Raw genomic sequence first — 19,099 nt, forward strand, 5'->3', positions numbered from 1 at the left:
CCTCTTGTCAAAGGTCTACCCTCTCCTGTTCCGTTTCTCAGACTTCTATAAGGGGCGTTTAAAAAGAAACGAGCCAGAGGCTTAACTACAGAAACCAATACCTGTATGTTAGACGTATTGACCCTGGCTGTTGAGACACTTGTCCCACTGACACAAGGAGGTGAATGGCTGTCTCATAAAATTCCCTGGGCTGCAATGTTAACCAGTTCCGCACGTACAGCTGGACGTCGTCATCTGACGTGAATAGTTTGCCCCTCAGAGACTTTTTAAGGGGACGAAAAATGGCGTAATTACAGGGAGAGGTCCGGGCTCTATTGAGGGCGGCCGATAATCTCCCATTTGAATTTCTGCAGGAGAGTCGCGACTGTGTTGGCCGTGTGATGCTTTCCATTGTTGTGGAGCAGAATGACCCCACGGGTGAGACTGCCTGGTCGTTTTGATTTGATCGCTTGGCGAAGGGTGGTCAAGGTTTGTGAGGAACGCTGAGCATTCACTGTTGTCCTGTGCTGCAGGAAGTGAATCAGAAGGGGGCCGTCTTGGTCAAAGAAGAACGCCAGCACAACCTTTCCTGCGCTCGTGTGGATGGCCTTGGCTTTCTTGGGTGGTGGTGACCCTGGATGCTTCCATTGGAGACTTTGTCGTTTTGATTGTGGTTCGAAGTGATGACACCATGACTCATCTCCAGCCACCTCTCGCGCCAGGAACGCATTCCCCTCCCGAGCATAGCGATGCAGATGAGCAAGACAGTGGGCCATTCGACATGCTTCCTGGTGTGGTTGAAGACTGTGGGGCACCCATTGGGCACACACTTTGCACATGTACAGTCGTTCCTTCATGATGGTGTGATCACTGTCGACGCTCAGTCCGACCACGGCGGCTATGGCTTCCAATGTCACTCGACGGTCCTGGGTAATGAGTGCATCCACCAGCTGGACGACGTCATTAGTAATGCAGTGTGGTGCTCCAGACCGTGCATCATCGGCTAACGACAGCCGTCCTTCCCTGAAGCGCTTGTGCCACGCCTTGACGCTTGCTGTGTGACATTCGTCGATGAATGTCCGCTCCTTCTACTCCTTCCGCTATCAGAAAACGAACAACACCTCTTTGCTCTTCTGTTGGTGCCTCCATGTCACTGTTTGCAATGCGACTGGCAGCGTTGGACCATTGATGCATGCTGCTGCTAGCTCTGTATAGTCACGTGACGTGCACTTGTGCCCTCTGGAGATAGGCTGTGAAGTTCCACGTTCTCGTCGGAACCACACTTCGTTACACACGCCACGATGTTACCCTCCTGTCACCGGTTTGTGCATTCCAGACTCAGGATCATTTCTTTTTGAACTCCCCTTATAGTAAATAATTACACTACTGGTCATTAAAATTGCTACACCACGAAGATGACGTGCTACAGACGCGAAATTTAACCGACAGGAAGAAGATGCAGTGATATGCAAATTATTAGCTTGTCAGAGCATTCACACAAGGTTAGCGCCGGCGGCGACACCTACAACGTGCAGACATGAGGAATGTTTCCAACCGATTTCTCATACACAAACAGCGTTGCCTGGTGAAATGTTGTTGTGATGCCTCGTGTACAGAAGAGCAATGCGTACCATCACGTTTCCGACTTTGATAAAGGTCGCATTGTAGCCTATCGCGATTGCGACCCGTGTTACGACCCGTGGCTGTATCCTTCATTCTGTCCCTGCGAAACCCTACATTTCAGCAGGATAATGCACGACCGCATGTTACAGGTCCTGTACAGGCCTTTCTGGATACAGAAAATGTTCAACAGCTGTCCTGGCCAGCACATTCTCCAGATCTCTTCCCAATTGAAAACGTCTGGTCAATGGTGGCCGAGCAACTGGCTCGTCACAATACGCCAGTCACTATTCTTGATGAACTGTGGTATCGTGTTGAAGCTGCATGGGCAGCTGTACCTGTACACGCCATCTAAACTCTGTTTGGCTCAATGACTATGCGTATCAAGGCCGTTATTACGGCCAGAGGTGGATGTTCTGGGTACTGATTTCTCAGGATCTATGCACCCAAATTGTGTGAAAATATAATCACATGTCAGTTCTAGTATAATATACTTGTCCAATGAATAGCCCTTTATCATCTGCATTTCTTCTTGGTGTAGCAATTTTAATGGCTAGTAGTGAATTTATAAACAGGGCTACTCAAGAGACGTGAATAACACATGAAAACTGTTCCACAGTGTTAACCCAGACTAGCAGAGCAAGTAACATATAGCAGCAACACAACAATTTTACTCTGCAATATTCACTTATCTTCACAGTTATTGAAAAATTAGACGTGTGCCTATTAAAAATCAATGCAAGAAATTTAAATCGGACCCAGCTCCGTATGTGGCGCGACTGTAATTTCTTATCAGCTCAGGTGTTGCCCATTGATAAAAATTCTGACACCTCATATCTCTGGAGTGTATCGCAGCCTGTTCCATAGATTCATTCTTTTACTTGTTCGATTAAGTCGCCATGAAGCAGCTGACTTCGCTACTGAATTGTTCAAATTTCTAGGTGTTCAGATAGACAGAAAACTGTCGTGGGAAGCCCACAATCAAGATCTTGTTCAAAGACTTAATTCTACCATTTTTACTACTCGAACGGTATGTGAAGTAAGTAATCGTTCGACACGAAAATTAGTTTACTTTGCTTATTTTCATTCGTTTATGTCATATGGTATTATATTTTGTGGTAATATATCCTTTTACAATGGTAAGTCTTCCCATTGTAAAAGGATATTTTTGGCTTAGAAACAGGTGGTTCGGGCAATAAGTGATATTGGTTTGTTCACCTCTTGTCAATCCCCGTTCATTAGTCTTGGTATTTTGACATTGGCCTCTTAATATACATATTCTTTTCTGTAGTTTCTTGTTAACAATATCAGCTTATTACCAAGAGTAAGCAGCTTTTGCTCAGTTTATACTAAGCAGGAATGAAACCTGCATCTGGATCGGACTTCCATAACTCTTATGCAGAAATGTGTGCAGTATACTGCTGCATCCAATTTCAATAAGCTACCACAAGAAGTCAAAAATCTTAACAGTTATCCAAGCACTTTCAAATCGAAACTGAAGAATTTCCTCATGGGTAACTCCTGTTGAGGAATTCATTAAAAATTAAGCTAATTCTTATGTTATAAGTAGATTGCGTTTACTTAAACATATGGCTTGTGTTTTTTTTGGGGTTCATAAACATTTTATTTTTATCTGTTATTATTTTATGTTGTAATTTCAAGTACTGACAGGTTCCATGACCTTGGAGATTTGCTCCTCAATTTGCTCCTACGGGACTTGATGTGTAAATAAATAAATAAATAAATAAATAAATGACATCTCCCTGTCGTAGATCTCTACACGGTAGAGTGGAATGACAGATGAACGTGTAGAGCTGTGCTAGGCTTTGAGTTTGCATCAAGTCCATCGCTACATGAGCCCACACACAAGCTCTCTGATGTATCATAACAGTACATAGACTTGTTCCTAGACTACAAGTTTTTAATCTGCACCACCGACTGAGCCTCATCTATGTACGATGTGAGTGTCACTGTACTTTTCATGATATTCCTATCCAAAATGCATGTTTGCAGATCATCTGGAGGAGGGGAATTCTTAGGATTTTTAAGTAGGCTGGTGTATAGGACATGCAAATGTCCTTATATAAAATCAAACAACGTTTGGTTATGCAGAAAAAATGAACAGATACATTTGGAAAATATCAAAAAACATGGAAAAATGACACGAAATCGGCAAAAATCGAGGAAAACCTGGTATATTTACGACAAACTGATGGGAAATTACCTCAAATTGAGGAAAATACGACAAAATATGCAAAATCGTCAAAAGACTTGTACAATTACCAAAATTGACTAAGAATATACAAAATTAGGAAAAAAGTACCACAAAACGAGTGGAATGATATAGGTTGGGGGTACCAGGACACTCAGGACTGAGAAAAGCTTAAGAACTATGCTCTGACGGTATTCTCTTTTAACCCTGCCCCTCCGCCTGTAAACAATGTGGGTTTTGATAATGCATAATTCAACGAAGTATTACACGGAGGTGTCATAATAAAGCATGCAAAACATGTCTGTCCTAATCTATAACTGTGTTCTCACACATGAAGTCGAATATAGACACAGGTATTACCGAATTACAGCTGCTTCTCACACACAATGTTATTCCGTATGTATAAAGGAGATGAATCAATGGGTTTATCAGACTTAAGTCATCCCCGTAGGGTCCTGTAGGACAGTGGAGCAATGTCACATATACCACCTTTAATAATGTGACGGGGGTATAATCGAGAGACACATTGCCATATTGTCCTACACATGAGGAAAACTACTTAATATCAGACCAAGACACCTTTGTGCAAGAGGAATGTTACCAGAGCTGTGGTAATGTTGCAGTAAACAACAATAAAGCTGGTACATATCCTTTGACTACTGATTGTGATGCTTACTCCATCATAAGGAGCTGCTACTTGCTTGTGTGCGCTTTCGTGCAGCAAGGCGTGGGTGGTACCTCAATGTATCAGCTATTACAACTATTCATGTCCGTTTTTCCCCGCTCTGTTTCCTGGTGAGACATAGTTGCATCCATCAAAACCAATACTGCTACTACTAATGATAAACATGACTGACATGGAAAGTCTGATTGAGGGTACGTACATTTCCAATTTAAAAATACGTATAAAATCCATTAATTTCCTAAGAGACAGAACACCAGTCTCCTGACTTCGTTTTAGCTGGTTTATAAGCAGCTCGAGCAGCGGACATGCACTGACAATGCCTTCCTAGGGCAACAGAATAGTGTAGAAGAAAATAGTTTTATTGTTTTGAAATTTGTCACTATAGCGATTGGGTTAGGGCATTTGCCGTGTGGTTTTATGTCTGATGACGGACTCATATATCCTGCATTAGAGTATTAAGAGCGTTGCTTTCTGCACGATTAATATTTCACAAATCATATGGTTTTAACATTGTAGCATTTTTAAGTGCAGAACCGTGTAACTGTAGGAGTGTCTGTTAATGCTCTGTAATAATTTCTCTTACGCTGGTGCCTTCCTGGTACTGACTCCAGACAGTGGAATAATTCTTCAGAATTGATAACGCGATTGATTCACGTGAAATTTTTAAAATTCCGTCCATCTGGATTTCCATCATGTGTAAACCATGTGTTTATTCTTAACTGTCTATCACTGCAGCACTCCTACGTCTATTATACAGCGATAAGAGGTGCTACCCTAATTGAAACGCACACATCTGGAGATATGTCGTGCATGTAGATGGTTGCCCTGAGTAAAATTGATGTTACAGGGAGGATTGGTCAAGTCTAATGTGGGATGGACCTGTCAATCTCCAATTTTATCCTTCGAATGCGAGAATACACTGTGACGCCAATCCATAGAGGGAAAGATAACCAGTTTTAATCATAAATTGTGCACTATGATTGATGTACTGCAAATAAGTATATAATTGTGTCAGTATAAGACACTGTCTGGTATACTTTGGTGTATATGGCCGAATGGAGATACTGCACAGTCGCAATCTAGTATATGCTACTTGAATAGTAGTGGAGGTGATTTAGCAATGATGCAGAATTTGGGAAGCATTCTGCCACATCATCGGTTGGAGTTGAAATTAAGGAGCAACTGGTAAAATTCTTAAATTAATCACACTATCAACTGCAGTGTTTAATACAGTACATCATCCCATACCAACGGTGTCTTTCTCATACCATCTGTCTGATGGTATGCTGCTGATTACCACATAATGATAGACAGGCATCAACTTGGTTGAGACATAGAGAGCCTTGGCAGAAAAGTAGATATCTGCTGCTTGTCGCTGTGGAGCATGAGATTAAATGTACAGGTCATCATCTTCAAACAGTTGTTTGCAGGCATACCTAAATGATGCAGATTCACATGTTTTTTCTTTCCATCAATAAGAAAATGGTACCTCTTTTTTTCTACTACCTCACTCATGGTGTGAACGGCACGTTCCGGAAATGGTCAACACTGAAACATTAATCACTGTAAAATTAGAAAACAATGCTCTTAAAAAATAAGGTTCAAATGGCTCTGAGCACTATGGGACTTAACATCTGGAGTCATCAGTCCCCTAGAACTTAGAACTACTTGAACCTAACTAACCTAAGGTCATCACACACAACCATGCCTGAGGCAGGATTCGAACTCGCGATAGTAGCGGTCGCGCGGTTCCAGACTGAAGCGCCTATAACCACTCGGCCACAGCGGCCGGCAATGATCTTCAAAACAGAACACGGAGACATCCACTACCTCATCACTGTGGAAGATGAGATTAACTGTACAGGTCATCACCTTCAGATAGCTGTTAGAAACACTCTACAATGCCGCAGGCTCTTCCAGTTTCCATATGTTGCAAAGTCTTCCACATTCTTGTCAGTGAGAAATGTCATGTCTGTGTTTCATTTCTACAAATCTGTGTATTGTGGAACCTGCATAGTTTACACGATGCGATGCTCAACTTTCTGTGAGAGCCAATCGATCAAAATATGTTAATGCCAGTTTAGCTCCTGACACTGTCCTCGAAGTCATGGTAGAAAAACAACGTGTAAAGTGATGTACAGAGCTGTAGTCATACACTGCATGGATGCATTAGAGCTGAAAAAACAATGTTTTAAACTGATTATGACCGAACAATACAGGAACCCTCCCTTGTGATTGAAGGTCTGTTGGATAAGATCATTTTCCAGTACCATTGATAAAAATTTACGCACATCTGTGCAAGCAGCTTTGACCACTGGTGACCTGCTCCAGTGGAGCGGCACATGTATATGTAATATGCTCCATATCAACACACAGACAGTATTTGTTTTTCAGTATATTGGAAGAGATAGATGCAGTAATATCTTATAAGAGGTTCCATTACAAGGGGCAGTATAGCTGGTTAGATAGTTCTCTCCAAAATACACCGATTTTGCTCATAAAACTGATAGAAATGGGCTGTATCTGTCTTCATGGGATCATTACTGTTTTCATTATCATTGTCACCACTGCATGTTTAAAAGTAGGTATTACCGGAAGTACTATGTCATTTCATACTTCATAACCTCTAATTATAAAGTAGACACCACTTGAGTTATACCTCATTATGGAACCTAGAAATGATAGTGTTTCTTCCCGACATGTGAGAAACTTGTGTGAAGCAGGCTGTGATGATCAAATTACTTGCAAAACTAGAACGCAGGAATCTGCTGTATGATAGAAACTTTACACACATATCGGTAGAGGTAAGTTCTGGATCAAAACTGTCAAATGTAAGCATGCAGGCAGTATTTGATTTCGATGCATTGGAAGAAAAAGATACAGTAAAGTCTTATAGTAGGTTCTATTTGTTTTGTAAACGCTACTGTGATACAGCATTGTATTAGTAAAACAGAACCTGTCAATATGTTCAAAACATGAATGTCCTCTTGAATTATTGTTCGTTGTTGTCAAACGTAAAATAATTGTGTTTTTTTCAAGATGTGATTAAATGGTGTGAAAAATTGTATTCTGTAATGTTATTTCACGTGTCTGAAATGTCTGTGATACACATGTGCATGACTGTTTATTTATGGACACTGATTTGAACGCGAAAGACACTCTCAGTCCGTGTAATTTGTCCATCAAACTGACAGAAATTCCTTAACATAGATGTGTTTTCTTCGGAGTTAAAATCCTCGCTTTTTCTTTACTCTGATGACGCTTTAGAAATAACGAGTATATTCTATGGTGATCGGTATTTTTCGCATCAAAGTAGTGGAAGCTTTTCTTCCCAGTTTTATGCAGGCTGGACATATACAGGAGATGTATAGCTCGACCTAAGAATTTTGGTCATCTGTAATGTAGCAGTGCACTTCGTTGGAGGAGATGCGAATTGCATCCTGCAGTTGAAGTAATAGCTATACCGATTTTGCTCACAAAACTAAAAGCAAAGGGGCTGCGCCTATTTTTGTGGAAAGAGGACATGTTTACCATTTTAATAGATGCTCGATTATAGGAGCTATGATGACGTCAAATACAGTTGTTACAGTGTAGTGTTTCCCCTCAGAATATTGGGCAACAGAGCGTGCATGGTTACTTCATGCTTTTGTGTTGGTGAAGGACCATTACATCAAACCGGTCAGTGACCATGGCGAGCTCATTCACTGGCGGAAGGCTCAAAATGATTCAAATGGCTCTGAGCACTATGGCACTTAACATCTGAGGTCATCAGTCCCCTAGAACTTAGAACTACTTAAACCTAACTAACCTAAGGACATCACACACATCCATGCCCGAGGCAGGATTCGAACCTGCGACCGTAGCGGTCGCGCGGTTCTTGACTGAAGCGCCTAGAACCGCTCGGCCACAGCGGCCGGCCACTGGCAGAAGGGCGGTAGAAAAATCGCGAGGTGTTTGGGCTAGCAGTTGACTGTTTGAAAACTCTGTGTCTCCACCGTACATGCAAGGAGGGCGGGAGGGAGGGAGGGGGAGCGATGAGGGAAGGTAAGAGGACCTCTAATTTCGGCAGTTTGTGATTGTATCTCAAGGAGAACACACATTCAGCTGCCACCCATCTGCAGTCTTTTGGGTTGACGATTATCCCCAGTACATGTGTTACATTATGACCCATTCATTACGAGTGCTGGTTTTTTCACGACAGTTTCGATATGTAATTAGAACACTGAAACATTTTCCGTCAGTTGCAGTAGCGTGTTTTGGTTTCAGTGACCTGGACTGCAGCGTGAGGCGTCTGTAGCGAACTCCGATATAAAACAGTGACAGATACAGTCCTCAGTTGTATTTTTACAGGTTACACTTATTGAACTCCTTTATGTCCAACACCAGTATCTCACGAGTTGAAAATATTCCCTACCCCCCTCCCCCCCGCCACAAAAAAATAAAAAATGATAGTACCTCACACTCCAACCTCTTTTTTCCCACAAGCCTGTAGATGAAGGGTAGAATTTGAGTGCATCAGCCACTAGTTTCGAGTGGTACTGTGAAGTTTTCCCAGCAGGCTAACACCAGTTGTATGGTATCATCAATTTCTGAACTGTATTGCGACTTTAGGCAGTTCTTGTGTAGCGCTATGGGTATATTTGTGTAATTAGGACTGATATTTATGATTAATTACATAATTAGGACTGATCTTTACTTCAGTTTCCCAACGAAAACAAATAAAGCACACTAACCTAACCTTCCTCTCCTTCATCTGGACAGTTTGCAAGTGATGTAGGGGTGCACTTGGGCTTTCCATCCAGAAGGACATGGTTCGAGTACAGGAAACAGCACATTTCCCGCCAATTTCCGGGTGGGTGGTGTGGTGGGATCTGAGCGCATTCCTTGGACAAAGAAATTCCCACCAAAATTCGAAATTATTGCAAAAATTCGAAATTGCCGCCAAAATTCGAAATTTCTGCCAATAGTGTAGGTGATGGAATGGGTGAGGGACAGGGAAGCTACTTGCAGGCTGAGGTAAACACATGATGTCATCTGGGGATGGGGGTGGGGGTGGATGTACGTATGTGGGGGTGGGTGGGAATGAAGCTAGTTGATTGATCAATTTAATTCATTTGCTTAGAAGTTTGACAGCAATTTGATTTGAAAACTTCGCTGACACTGTCATCTCCCTACTACTAACGTGGAGTGAAAGAGTGAGAAATGAAGATGTTAGGAAGCAACTTGGAAAAGAAGAGTTGAATGACAGAACTTGGAAGAGTAGGGGAAATCGAAAGATTAGCAAAATGAATTATGGAGGCAAAGTTTGAGGGCAAGAGTAACACAATGAGCGAGATGGACTGACTCGATCAAGACCAGTATAAGGAGGTGGAATCTAGACCGGAACAAATGTTATAGAAGAGAAAGTACCATAGATAACGCAGTCTGGCCAGAAACTAGATAAAGAGAAACGAAGACGGAGACAAACTGATATGGATGTAATTAAGGATTCTTCAACAGAGCGTAAATGACAGCTAAAGTTAATTAAATTAACTCATTTTTCTGAATATTAAGATTTTTGTCTGTTACAACATTGGGAAGTTCCACGTATCAAAAACGTACCTGCGATCCAAAGGTTAACATCTACGATTTCGTTTAAAGTGCACAATAACAAAAAACTATGGGTTCATTTTACTGTGAGACACTATGTTTCCGTTGATAATTTGAAGACCTTGCCTCTTATGGATTTGAAATATTTCCGTTGATAATTTGGAGACCTTGCCTCTTATGGAATTGAAATATTTCAGTATGAATCAATTTTCTAATTTAATATTTTGAAATAAATAGCAAACTTCTTTAGATTTTGAAGTAAATATCGCTCACTGTGCACTGCACATATTTCTTTCGTTCATGTTACGTAACATCATCATGAGTATAAAGATTGTTTAATCTGCACTGTCTTCAGGTGGACTGGCATCCTTTCTGGGACTACAAAAATTATCTAGTTTTTCTTTCGCACTATGTTACTTGCGACTGCGCTTTTTTACTAAATTGCGCTATAATTCGTTTGGAAGGAGAAAGTTATCTGCCAGGCAACGATTTGTATACTTTCGTCCACAATTTTGGAAGAGACTGTTTTATTTACTAGACCTTCTATTTATACACTTACAAGTTAACAATTCTCGACAATGAATCATTTCCCGCGATAGCGCGCGTTGTGTGATATGAATATTTACATATTTTAAGAGAGTTAACTGTAAGAAAACTAGTGGACGTGTAGATAAGTATAGGGACGTACAGTGGCATAATAGTAAACGACAAGGTGAGCACGCATTTTCTTGAAATACAAGTGATAAAATGCGATATACTATCTGTCCTTCTACGACAAACGCATTCGTGGATGGTGTATTAGAGCTAGAAAAGTATGAACAGTGTGTCGCGCACCGAACCAGTCACTGCACGGCCATACGCGGAACCGCAGCGATGCGAAACCTTGCTCACCAAGATGATTCCATTGCTTTGCAGGTACGGCCAAAATAGTTTACTCGCTTCATTTTGCATTATTGTATGGGAAATTTTAGGAAGGATCTGCCTTATACTAACGTCACGCCGATGTTTTAGCTTTATCAATAATAAGCCTCCAGTCCCAAATTATTTAATGAATCAAACTCCCTTGCATTGTTAATGTGTTTAAAATGTGACACCATTCATGTAAAACATTTGTGGTTGATAATTATGTTAGATTGTATTAATTACAGTATATTAACCGACAGAGAATGAAAATATATGGAAAAAGTTTGAAACAATTTCGAAAGTCTGTTAGCAGGGGCAAATTACTCTCATTATCAAACAATGAATGAGTATATTGTGAGTAATTTCTGCTCCGTTTTTCTCGCGTCTTCTTGTTTATGAAGCGACACCTTCTGAACTACGTGTAGTACAGTGATGTAGTTTTGCAGATACAGTCAGCGACAAAACTCCTGAGGTCATCGGCCGCTAGGCTTACACACTACTTAATCTAACTTAAACAAACTTACGCTAAAGATAACACAAACACCCATGGCAGAGGGAGGACTCGAACCTCCGATGGGTGTGTACTTTTACAGTAATAGGTTACGCTGTATAACCAGATGGCTATTGAGAGTGAATGTTTCTAGTTGCGAATGTCGTAATGTTAACTCAAAATTAATTAGGATTTGGCAGTTGAAATGGTGTCCTAGATGTGACAGTAAATTGAAATTTTTATTAGATTACTTTCTCTCATTTACTAGGTAGTACAAAATGAAACTAGAAAATAATTTCTTGCGTCCAGTAAATACGTTTAGTGCGGCTAGTGTTAACTACAGCTTCTCTAGATGACTAGCATCGATAGTTTTCTTCAGGGAAACGTGTGTTGCATGAGAAGACCAGTGGAAGGTGAGTAGAACATTCTTGTGTAAAGAACCAGACTGGACTGTTACAGGTGGTTGCTTCAGAACGTACTACGAATGACCATCTTCCCAAGGTCCCCTGTCCACTAGTGGAGTTACTCTGGTCATTCTAATATCCCATTATTCTACTAGGACGATGGTTACGTCAGAACATAGTAGAAGAGAACATCGTTTCAGGCACTTGCTAGAGTTCACTAGAGCAGGACTCTACGTCATTCCAGTAGACCATTATACTTCTTGGCTGATGGCTGCATAAAAAAAGGAATAGAAGTGAGTATATTCTCAAGGCAGCTACTAAAGTCCACTAGTTGTTGGTGTGTAGCCCACTGCTTCTTGCCGGATGGCTGCTTCAGAACGAAATTAGAGTGAGCGTTGTCTCAAGGAACTTACTGCAGTCCACTAGTAGGAGCACTCTTGTTATTTTAATAGGTTATGCTTTATGGTCAAAGGCTATCTCAGAACCAGCGGTACTTGACAGCACCTCAAGGATACTGCTAGGGCATTGTAGTACGTGGACTGCACTTATTTTAATAGCCCATCATCTTTCTTGGTCGACGGCTGTGTCAAAACGTAGTATGTGTGTGCATCTTCTCCAGGCACCCATTACAGTCCGCTGGTAGGAGAACTATTACTTCGAATAACCCCTAGTAGATATTTGCTATAGTGATCACTTCGATCATTACCTGCATGTAGGTGATCACTATAGCAAATATCTATTAATACCAGTATTGTTAACCTCTATTTTGATTACAACCAAGGTAGATTCTTCCTACATGTCGGTGAAGGGCCTGAAGATAGCGTAGTAAAACACTGAAACTGGTTGCCAAATAAATAAGGCTGAAATTTGACGGCTGAAAGGTGTTTAATTTGACTTCCTAAAACTATGTAATATGAAAGTCACTGTAATCCGTTACACGGTCTACATGAGGATCATGTTTGAAAACTCGCAGAGTTCCTCTTCAGCAAAGGAATGAATGACTTGCTTGCGAAATTGTGTGTCATAACAGTACGGAATAGCCCATGAGCTGATGATGTTAAATATATTCGTCTATCTGTTACATTTGTATTATGTATATGTCAAAGGAGTCCGTGTCACAGACATCTACTATATTAGTGTCAACAACATTACCCTACGACTACGAATAAATATCGTATAAATGTAAAGATTTTAGTCTGTATGTACACTAAGTGATGAAAAGTATCCGGACACCTCCAAAAAACTACGTTTTTCATATTATACTACTATACACTGCCAGCTACTCCGTATCAGCGACCTCAGTAGTCATTAAACATCGTGGGAGAGCAGAATGGGGCGATCCGCGGCACTCACGGACTTCGAACGTGGTCAGGTGATTGGGTGCCACTTGTCTCATACGTCTGTACGCGACATTTCCACCCTCCTAAAAAGCCCTATGTCCACTGTTTCCGATGTGATAGTGAAGTGGGAACGCGAAGGGACACGTACAGCCAAAAGAGTGCAGACCAACCTCGTCTGTTGAATGACAGAGACCACCGACATTTGAAGAGGTTCGTAATCTGTAATAGGCAGTCATCTACCCAGGAAATCCAAACACAGAAATTCAAAACTGCATCAGGATCCACTGCAAGTACTATGACAGTTAGGCGGGAGGAGAGAAAACTTGGATTTTATGGTCGAGAGGCTGCCCATAAGTCACACGTCACGTCGGTAAGTGCCAAACGACGCCTCGCATGGTGTAAGTAGCGTAATCATTGGACGATTGAACAGTGGAGAAAGGTTGTGTGGAGTGACGAATCACGGTACACAATGTGGCGATCCGATGGCAGGTTGTGCGTATGGCAAATGCCCGGTGAACGTCATCTGCCAGAGTGTGTAGTGCCAACAGTAAAATTCGGAGGCTGTGGTGTTATGATGAGCTCGTGTTTTTCATGGAAGGGGCTTGCGCCACTCATTGTTTTGCGTGGCGTATTACAGAACAGGCCTACATTGATCTTTTAAGCACCTTCGTGCTTCCCACTGTTAGAGAGCAATTCGGGGATGGCAACTGCATCTTTCAACACGATCGAGCACCTGTTCATAATGCGTGACCTGTGGCTGAGTGGTTACACGACAGTAACATCCCTGTAATGGACAGGTCTGCGCAGAGTGCTGACCTGAATCCCATAGAATACCTTTGGGATGTTTTGGAACGCCGACTTCGTGTCAGGCCTCACCGACCGCCATCGATACCCCTCCTCAGTGGAGCACTCCGTGAAGAATGGGCTGCCATTCCCCAAGAAACCCTCCAGCACCTGATTGAACATATGCCTGCGAGAGTGGAAGCTGTCATAAAGGTTAATGGAGCGTCAACACCATACTGAATTCTATCAATACCGATAGGGGGCGCCACGAACTTGTAAGTCATTTTCAGCCAGGTGTCCGGATACTCTTGATCACATAGTGTATTTAAATAACCATTAGCTGTCGGAATAAAGTTGTCGTAATTTTTTGCTTACGAGCTATACCTACTGTATTTATATTTTGAATGTGAGTACAGACTACTATACACAATTGCATAGTGCTAAAATTTCTGTATATACGAAAATGTAGAAGAATAGCATAATTAGTGAAGCAGAGAACAGATATAAATCGTTATAATATTTTCAGCATGTAGAAGCTTTACAAGATCAGTGAAAAACGGAAGTCGTAAATATGTGACTAAAATACATTCAGTAGGGAAATCCATACTTTCAAAAAAGTGCTTATAGAGTTGTGCACCTATCTGGTGAGAGGAACCATTGTAAGACAGAATGGGTGGGGGAAGACTGAGATTATAAAACATGGGTGGCTGATTTCGTGGTACACAGTGGGAGTGGTGAATACATATATCGTTATGAATAAATGCGCTCTTAAATTGAGACCCAGCCCGAATATAACAACTAGTCCGACCAGACCAGTCGTTAATTGTAGAGTCATGCCTAGTAATCTGAACGGTTCTTAAATGGAGTGAAATAACTGCACGTTACTATATTTTCAAACGAAATGTTTCTTACAAAACGCAGATCTTATCAAACTAACTGAAAATATTAAGTCTTCTCGTTAGAAGTAGGTAGTCTGTATAGCAATTTTCCCAAAGAAGCAGCTACTGAAATCATAAGAAAAACTTATTGAAGTATAAGGAAGTAACTGAACTTCTACAGATAATTTTTTTCTTTCAGATACTTTGTGTCCCACACTAACGTATACAAGCAAACATGAAAACTGGATGACGGGTGATATCTAGCTGAGACACTGGTGAGACGAGCGCGACTCGTGTTCGTGAACTTTAATACTTGACATCTTGTCTTTGCGGTCCTGCCGCCCCGTTCCTTATCTGATTTTCTGGCGTCACTGAGTTGCTGGCCTGCCTGCCCGTGAGTGGCAACAGCAGCGGTATCGATAAGCGCTCTGTCGTACTATCTTTGGAGCGACCGCAAGTATTTCAGGGTCGTTGTCTGCGGGAGTTCAGTCAGGAGACAGCGACAGTGAGGTCCGGACAGCCAGTACTCGCCGACTGCTGGCGACACACAATGCACTGTCCGACGGAAGGAGACTGGAGTGGTGACGACCGTTGTTTGGTCGTTCGGTCGGTCGTCTCATTGGGCGACGTGTATTTCGTCTTCTGACCGTTTCTGGGCCCTCGTCAGTTGGTCATCTTGCGGGACGTGGGTCGGTTCCTGGAGTTGAGTCAGGATGGAGCTTCAGAGAGCTCCGGACAGCCAAGACTCGCCTGAATCTTCCTGACACACATGACGTGGGTGGGAACGACTGAGCGGTTATTTTAATGCTGTTTGCGTCCTGGAATAGGCAGTCGGTCGGTTGGGGCAGAGCAGTGAGGAAGTCTCTGCGGAGAGGGCATTAGCTTTGTGTTCCGCAGTGTGTTTTGCCTCGCCGTGTTGATGCTGTCCGATAGGGCGTGTAGTTCGACAGATATTGGTGTTTCTTCATATTTTCAGTGGTTGTTGTGCCTTGTCTGTTTTTAGACGCCAATATTTGAAGACGTAGTGCTTCTGTCCTAGCTGACATTTTCCTTTATCGTTCCGTTGGTGGGTTGGAAGGGAATTCAATAGGTTGTTTGTCGGACCTTGAGCCGTCCCTGGGTCGGGTTCCCATCCAATTATTTAACCTTACTTTTGGCTGCCTGTCTCACCTAGAATTATGTTAGAGTTACCTCCTCAGGCCGACCCTTGGAACACTTCTGAGCGCCACTGCGCTACATCTACATCTACATATACTATACATACATACTCCGCAAGCCACCTGTCGGTGTTTGGCGGAGGGTACTTTGAGTACCTCTATCGGTTCTACCTTCAATTCCAGTCTCGTATTGTTCGTGGAAAGAAAGATTGTCGGTATGCCTCTGTGTGGGCTCTAATCTCTCTGATTTTATCCTCATGGTCTCTTCGCGAGATATACGTAGGAGGGAGCAATATACTGTTTGACTCCTCAGTGAAGGTATGTTCTCGAAACTTCAACAAAAGCCTGTACCGAACTACTGAGCGTCTCTCCTGCAGAGTCTTCCACTGGAGTTTATCTATCATCTGCGTAATCATTACTAAATGATACTGTAACGAAGCGCGTTGCTCTCCGTTGGATCTTCTCTATTTCTTCAATCATCTGGTATGGATCCCATACCGGTGAGAAATACTCAAGCAGTAGGCGAACAAGTGTACTGTAACCTACTTCCTTTGTTTTAGGATTGCATTTCCTTAGGATTCTTCCAATGAATCTCAGTCAGGCATCTGCCATACCAACGATCAACTTTATATGATCACTCCATTTTAAATCACTCCTAATGGCTGCTGACAGATAATTTACGGAATTAACTGCTTCCAGTTGCTGACCTGCTATATTGTAACTAAATGATAAAGGATCTTTCATTCTATGTATTCGCAGCACATTACACTTGTCTACATTGAGATTCAATTGCCATTCCCTGCACCATGCGTCAATTCGTTGCAGATCCTCCTGCATTTCACTACAATTTTCCCTTCTTACAACCTCTCGATATAGCACAGCATCATCCGCAAAAAGCCTCAGTGAACTTCCGATGTTATCCACAAAGTCATTTATGTATATTGTGAACAGCAACGGTCCTACGACACTCCCCTGCAGCATACCTGAAATCACTCTTAATTCGGAAGACTTCTCTACATTGAGAATGACATGCTGCATTCTGATATCTAGAAACTCTTCAACCCAATCACACAATTTTTCTGATAGTCCATATGCTCTTACTTTGTTCATTAAATGACTGTGGGGAATTGTATCTAACGCCTCGCGGAAGTCAAGAAACACGGCGTCTATCTGGGAACCCGTGTCTATGGCCCTCTGTGTCTCGTTGTTTTAGATTGTGATTTTCTTTTGGTCTGAAGTACTGTGCGAGGCTTTCAGCCGTCTATTAGTTTAGCTTGTTTTAATTTTAAAATAAGGCCTTCAGCCTACTTAAACTGAGCTTTCTAGATTGATTTGTTTAAAACTAATTTTAAGAAGGAGATTTGGCACCATTTTTAATCTTTGTTGTCCAGGCCTTAAGCATTGAGTTGTTCAATGTTCAGTATGTGGCCTTCAGCTGAGCTTTTACGTCAAATATTTTTCAGATAAGGCCTTCAGCCGTCTTAAGGTGAAATCTGGAAAGTCACTTGTTTAAAACTTTAAATTTTCTTCTCTATTTGAAATTCTTGTTATCCAGGCCTTAAGCCCTCAGTTCTTCAAGCTGCGTGTATTCGATAAAGCAATTTTTAATAACTTGTGTTCAGGCCTTCAGCTGTATTGCTTTTTTTAATCCTTTTAAGGGCATGTGTGATTAAGTGTATTTAGGAAACAAAGCTTGTGTGTTTTGTGCATCTGACAGTAACAGATTTTGGCCCCTTTCCACAACCATAATCTGATCCTCTCTGCCCTGTGAACCCAGATTTCAACTGGGTAACATCTTTTTATAGAATAGTTTTCTTACTTATAACCTTGATTAAAAAGTATCATTTTATATATTATAAACGTTCTGATCCGGGGCGAACTGCAGATTGTAATGTTTGAAGAAGCACTTCAGAGCCAAAATAGCATTTAGGTTCGCAGGAGAGCTTCTTTAAAGTTCGGAAGGTAGGAGACGAGATACTGGCAGAAGTGAAGCTGTGAGACCGGGCGTGAGTCATGCTTCGGTAGCTCAGATGGTAGAGCACTTGCCCACGAAAGGCAAAGGTCCGGAGTTCGAGTCTCGGTCGGGCACACAGTTTTAATCTGCCAGGAAGTTTCAGCATTTAAATATTTTGGCACTCAAGTATTTCTTCGAATATTATGGTATGATTTTATTTTATTGGCGATACGTCGATTACACAATTATGCTCATTGACTGGAGTGATGAAAGCGTATTTTTAGTAGTTTGCATCCTTATTTACTTCCATGACTGGAAATGAGGTAGACAAGCGGTTAAACTTTATATATCTGACATTTGAGAATAATCATTGGCTACATACGTTCATCATTTACCATTATCTAGTACTACTGCGAACTTCATAGCGCGTCATGTTAATTTTTCTTTCATAAAAGCCTTTTACATGCAATTATTAACGAAATGCTACAAATTGCTCCCTTCTAAATTTTGTCTTGTGTAGGTTTGCCCCATGTGTGTCTGGGAACACGGAGATGAGCTTTAGTGTGACTTCAGTGCTAGTGAGTTAATGGAATCATCATTTTGGCTTGGCTTCCACTGAAGAGTTTGAGTGGAACATAGTGTGTTTGATTTGTTATTCATTTAATTACTGTAAGTTTGTTTATTTCATGGGGAGCAAGACATTTAAAGACTGTTGGTATTATCTCACCTAGTTGCTGGGTGTTGCTAATTCGTTCCGAATGGCCTACTACTTATTCAATGGCAAGGCTGTTGATTAGTTGGTTACTGTGAGTACAAATTCACGCTATTTATTTGTTGCCGAAATTGTTAAAGTGCCTGTGTCGTGATTCAATCACTAGCTACGTGTTTGAGCTAAATTGACATAAACCTTACATTGCCTACTTAAAATTTATTGCCAGCAGAAACCCTTAAGAGGCAAAGTTTTGTCACTGCTTATGTTAACCTTTACTGGGAGCAATATTTCATGTAGTTAAATTTTGTCTTCAAATGTGTATTTCTCTGATTTAATAAACGAGTGATAAAAGAAAAAAGCAAAAACTAAAATTATGAATCGTGTTACAAACCG

At 41.5% G+C, this 19,099-nt stretch overlaps 1 protein-coding gene across 1 annotated transcript in view; it reads left to right on the forward strand.

Moving 5' to 3' along the window:
- The first annotated feature begins 10,922 nt into the window (after nt 1-10,922).
- LOC126176614 (solute carrier family 22 member 7-like) overlaps nt 10,923-19,099 on the forward strand; it is a 234,329-nt gene continuing 226,152 nt past the window's right edge. The window contains exon 1 of the mRNA XM_049923774.1: nt 10,923-11,000. Within this exon, the coding sequence (XP_049779731.1) occupies nt 10,959-11,000 (42 nt within the window). The 5' untranslated portion in view covers nt 10,923-10,958. The remainder of the gene's footprint in view (nt 11,001-19,099) is intronic.

Source organism: Schistocerca cancellata, chromosome 3, assembly GCF_023864275.1.
Source record: "Schistocerca cancellata isolate TAMUIC-IGC-003103 chromosome 3, iqSchCanc2.1, whole genome shotgun sequence".
Lineage (NCBI taxonomy): Eukaryota > Metazoa > Arthropoda > Insecta > Orthoptera > Acrididae > Schistocerca > Schistocerca cancellata.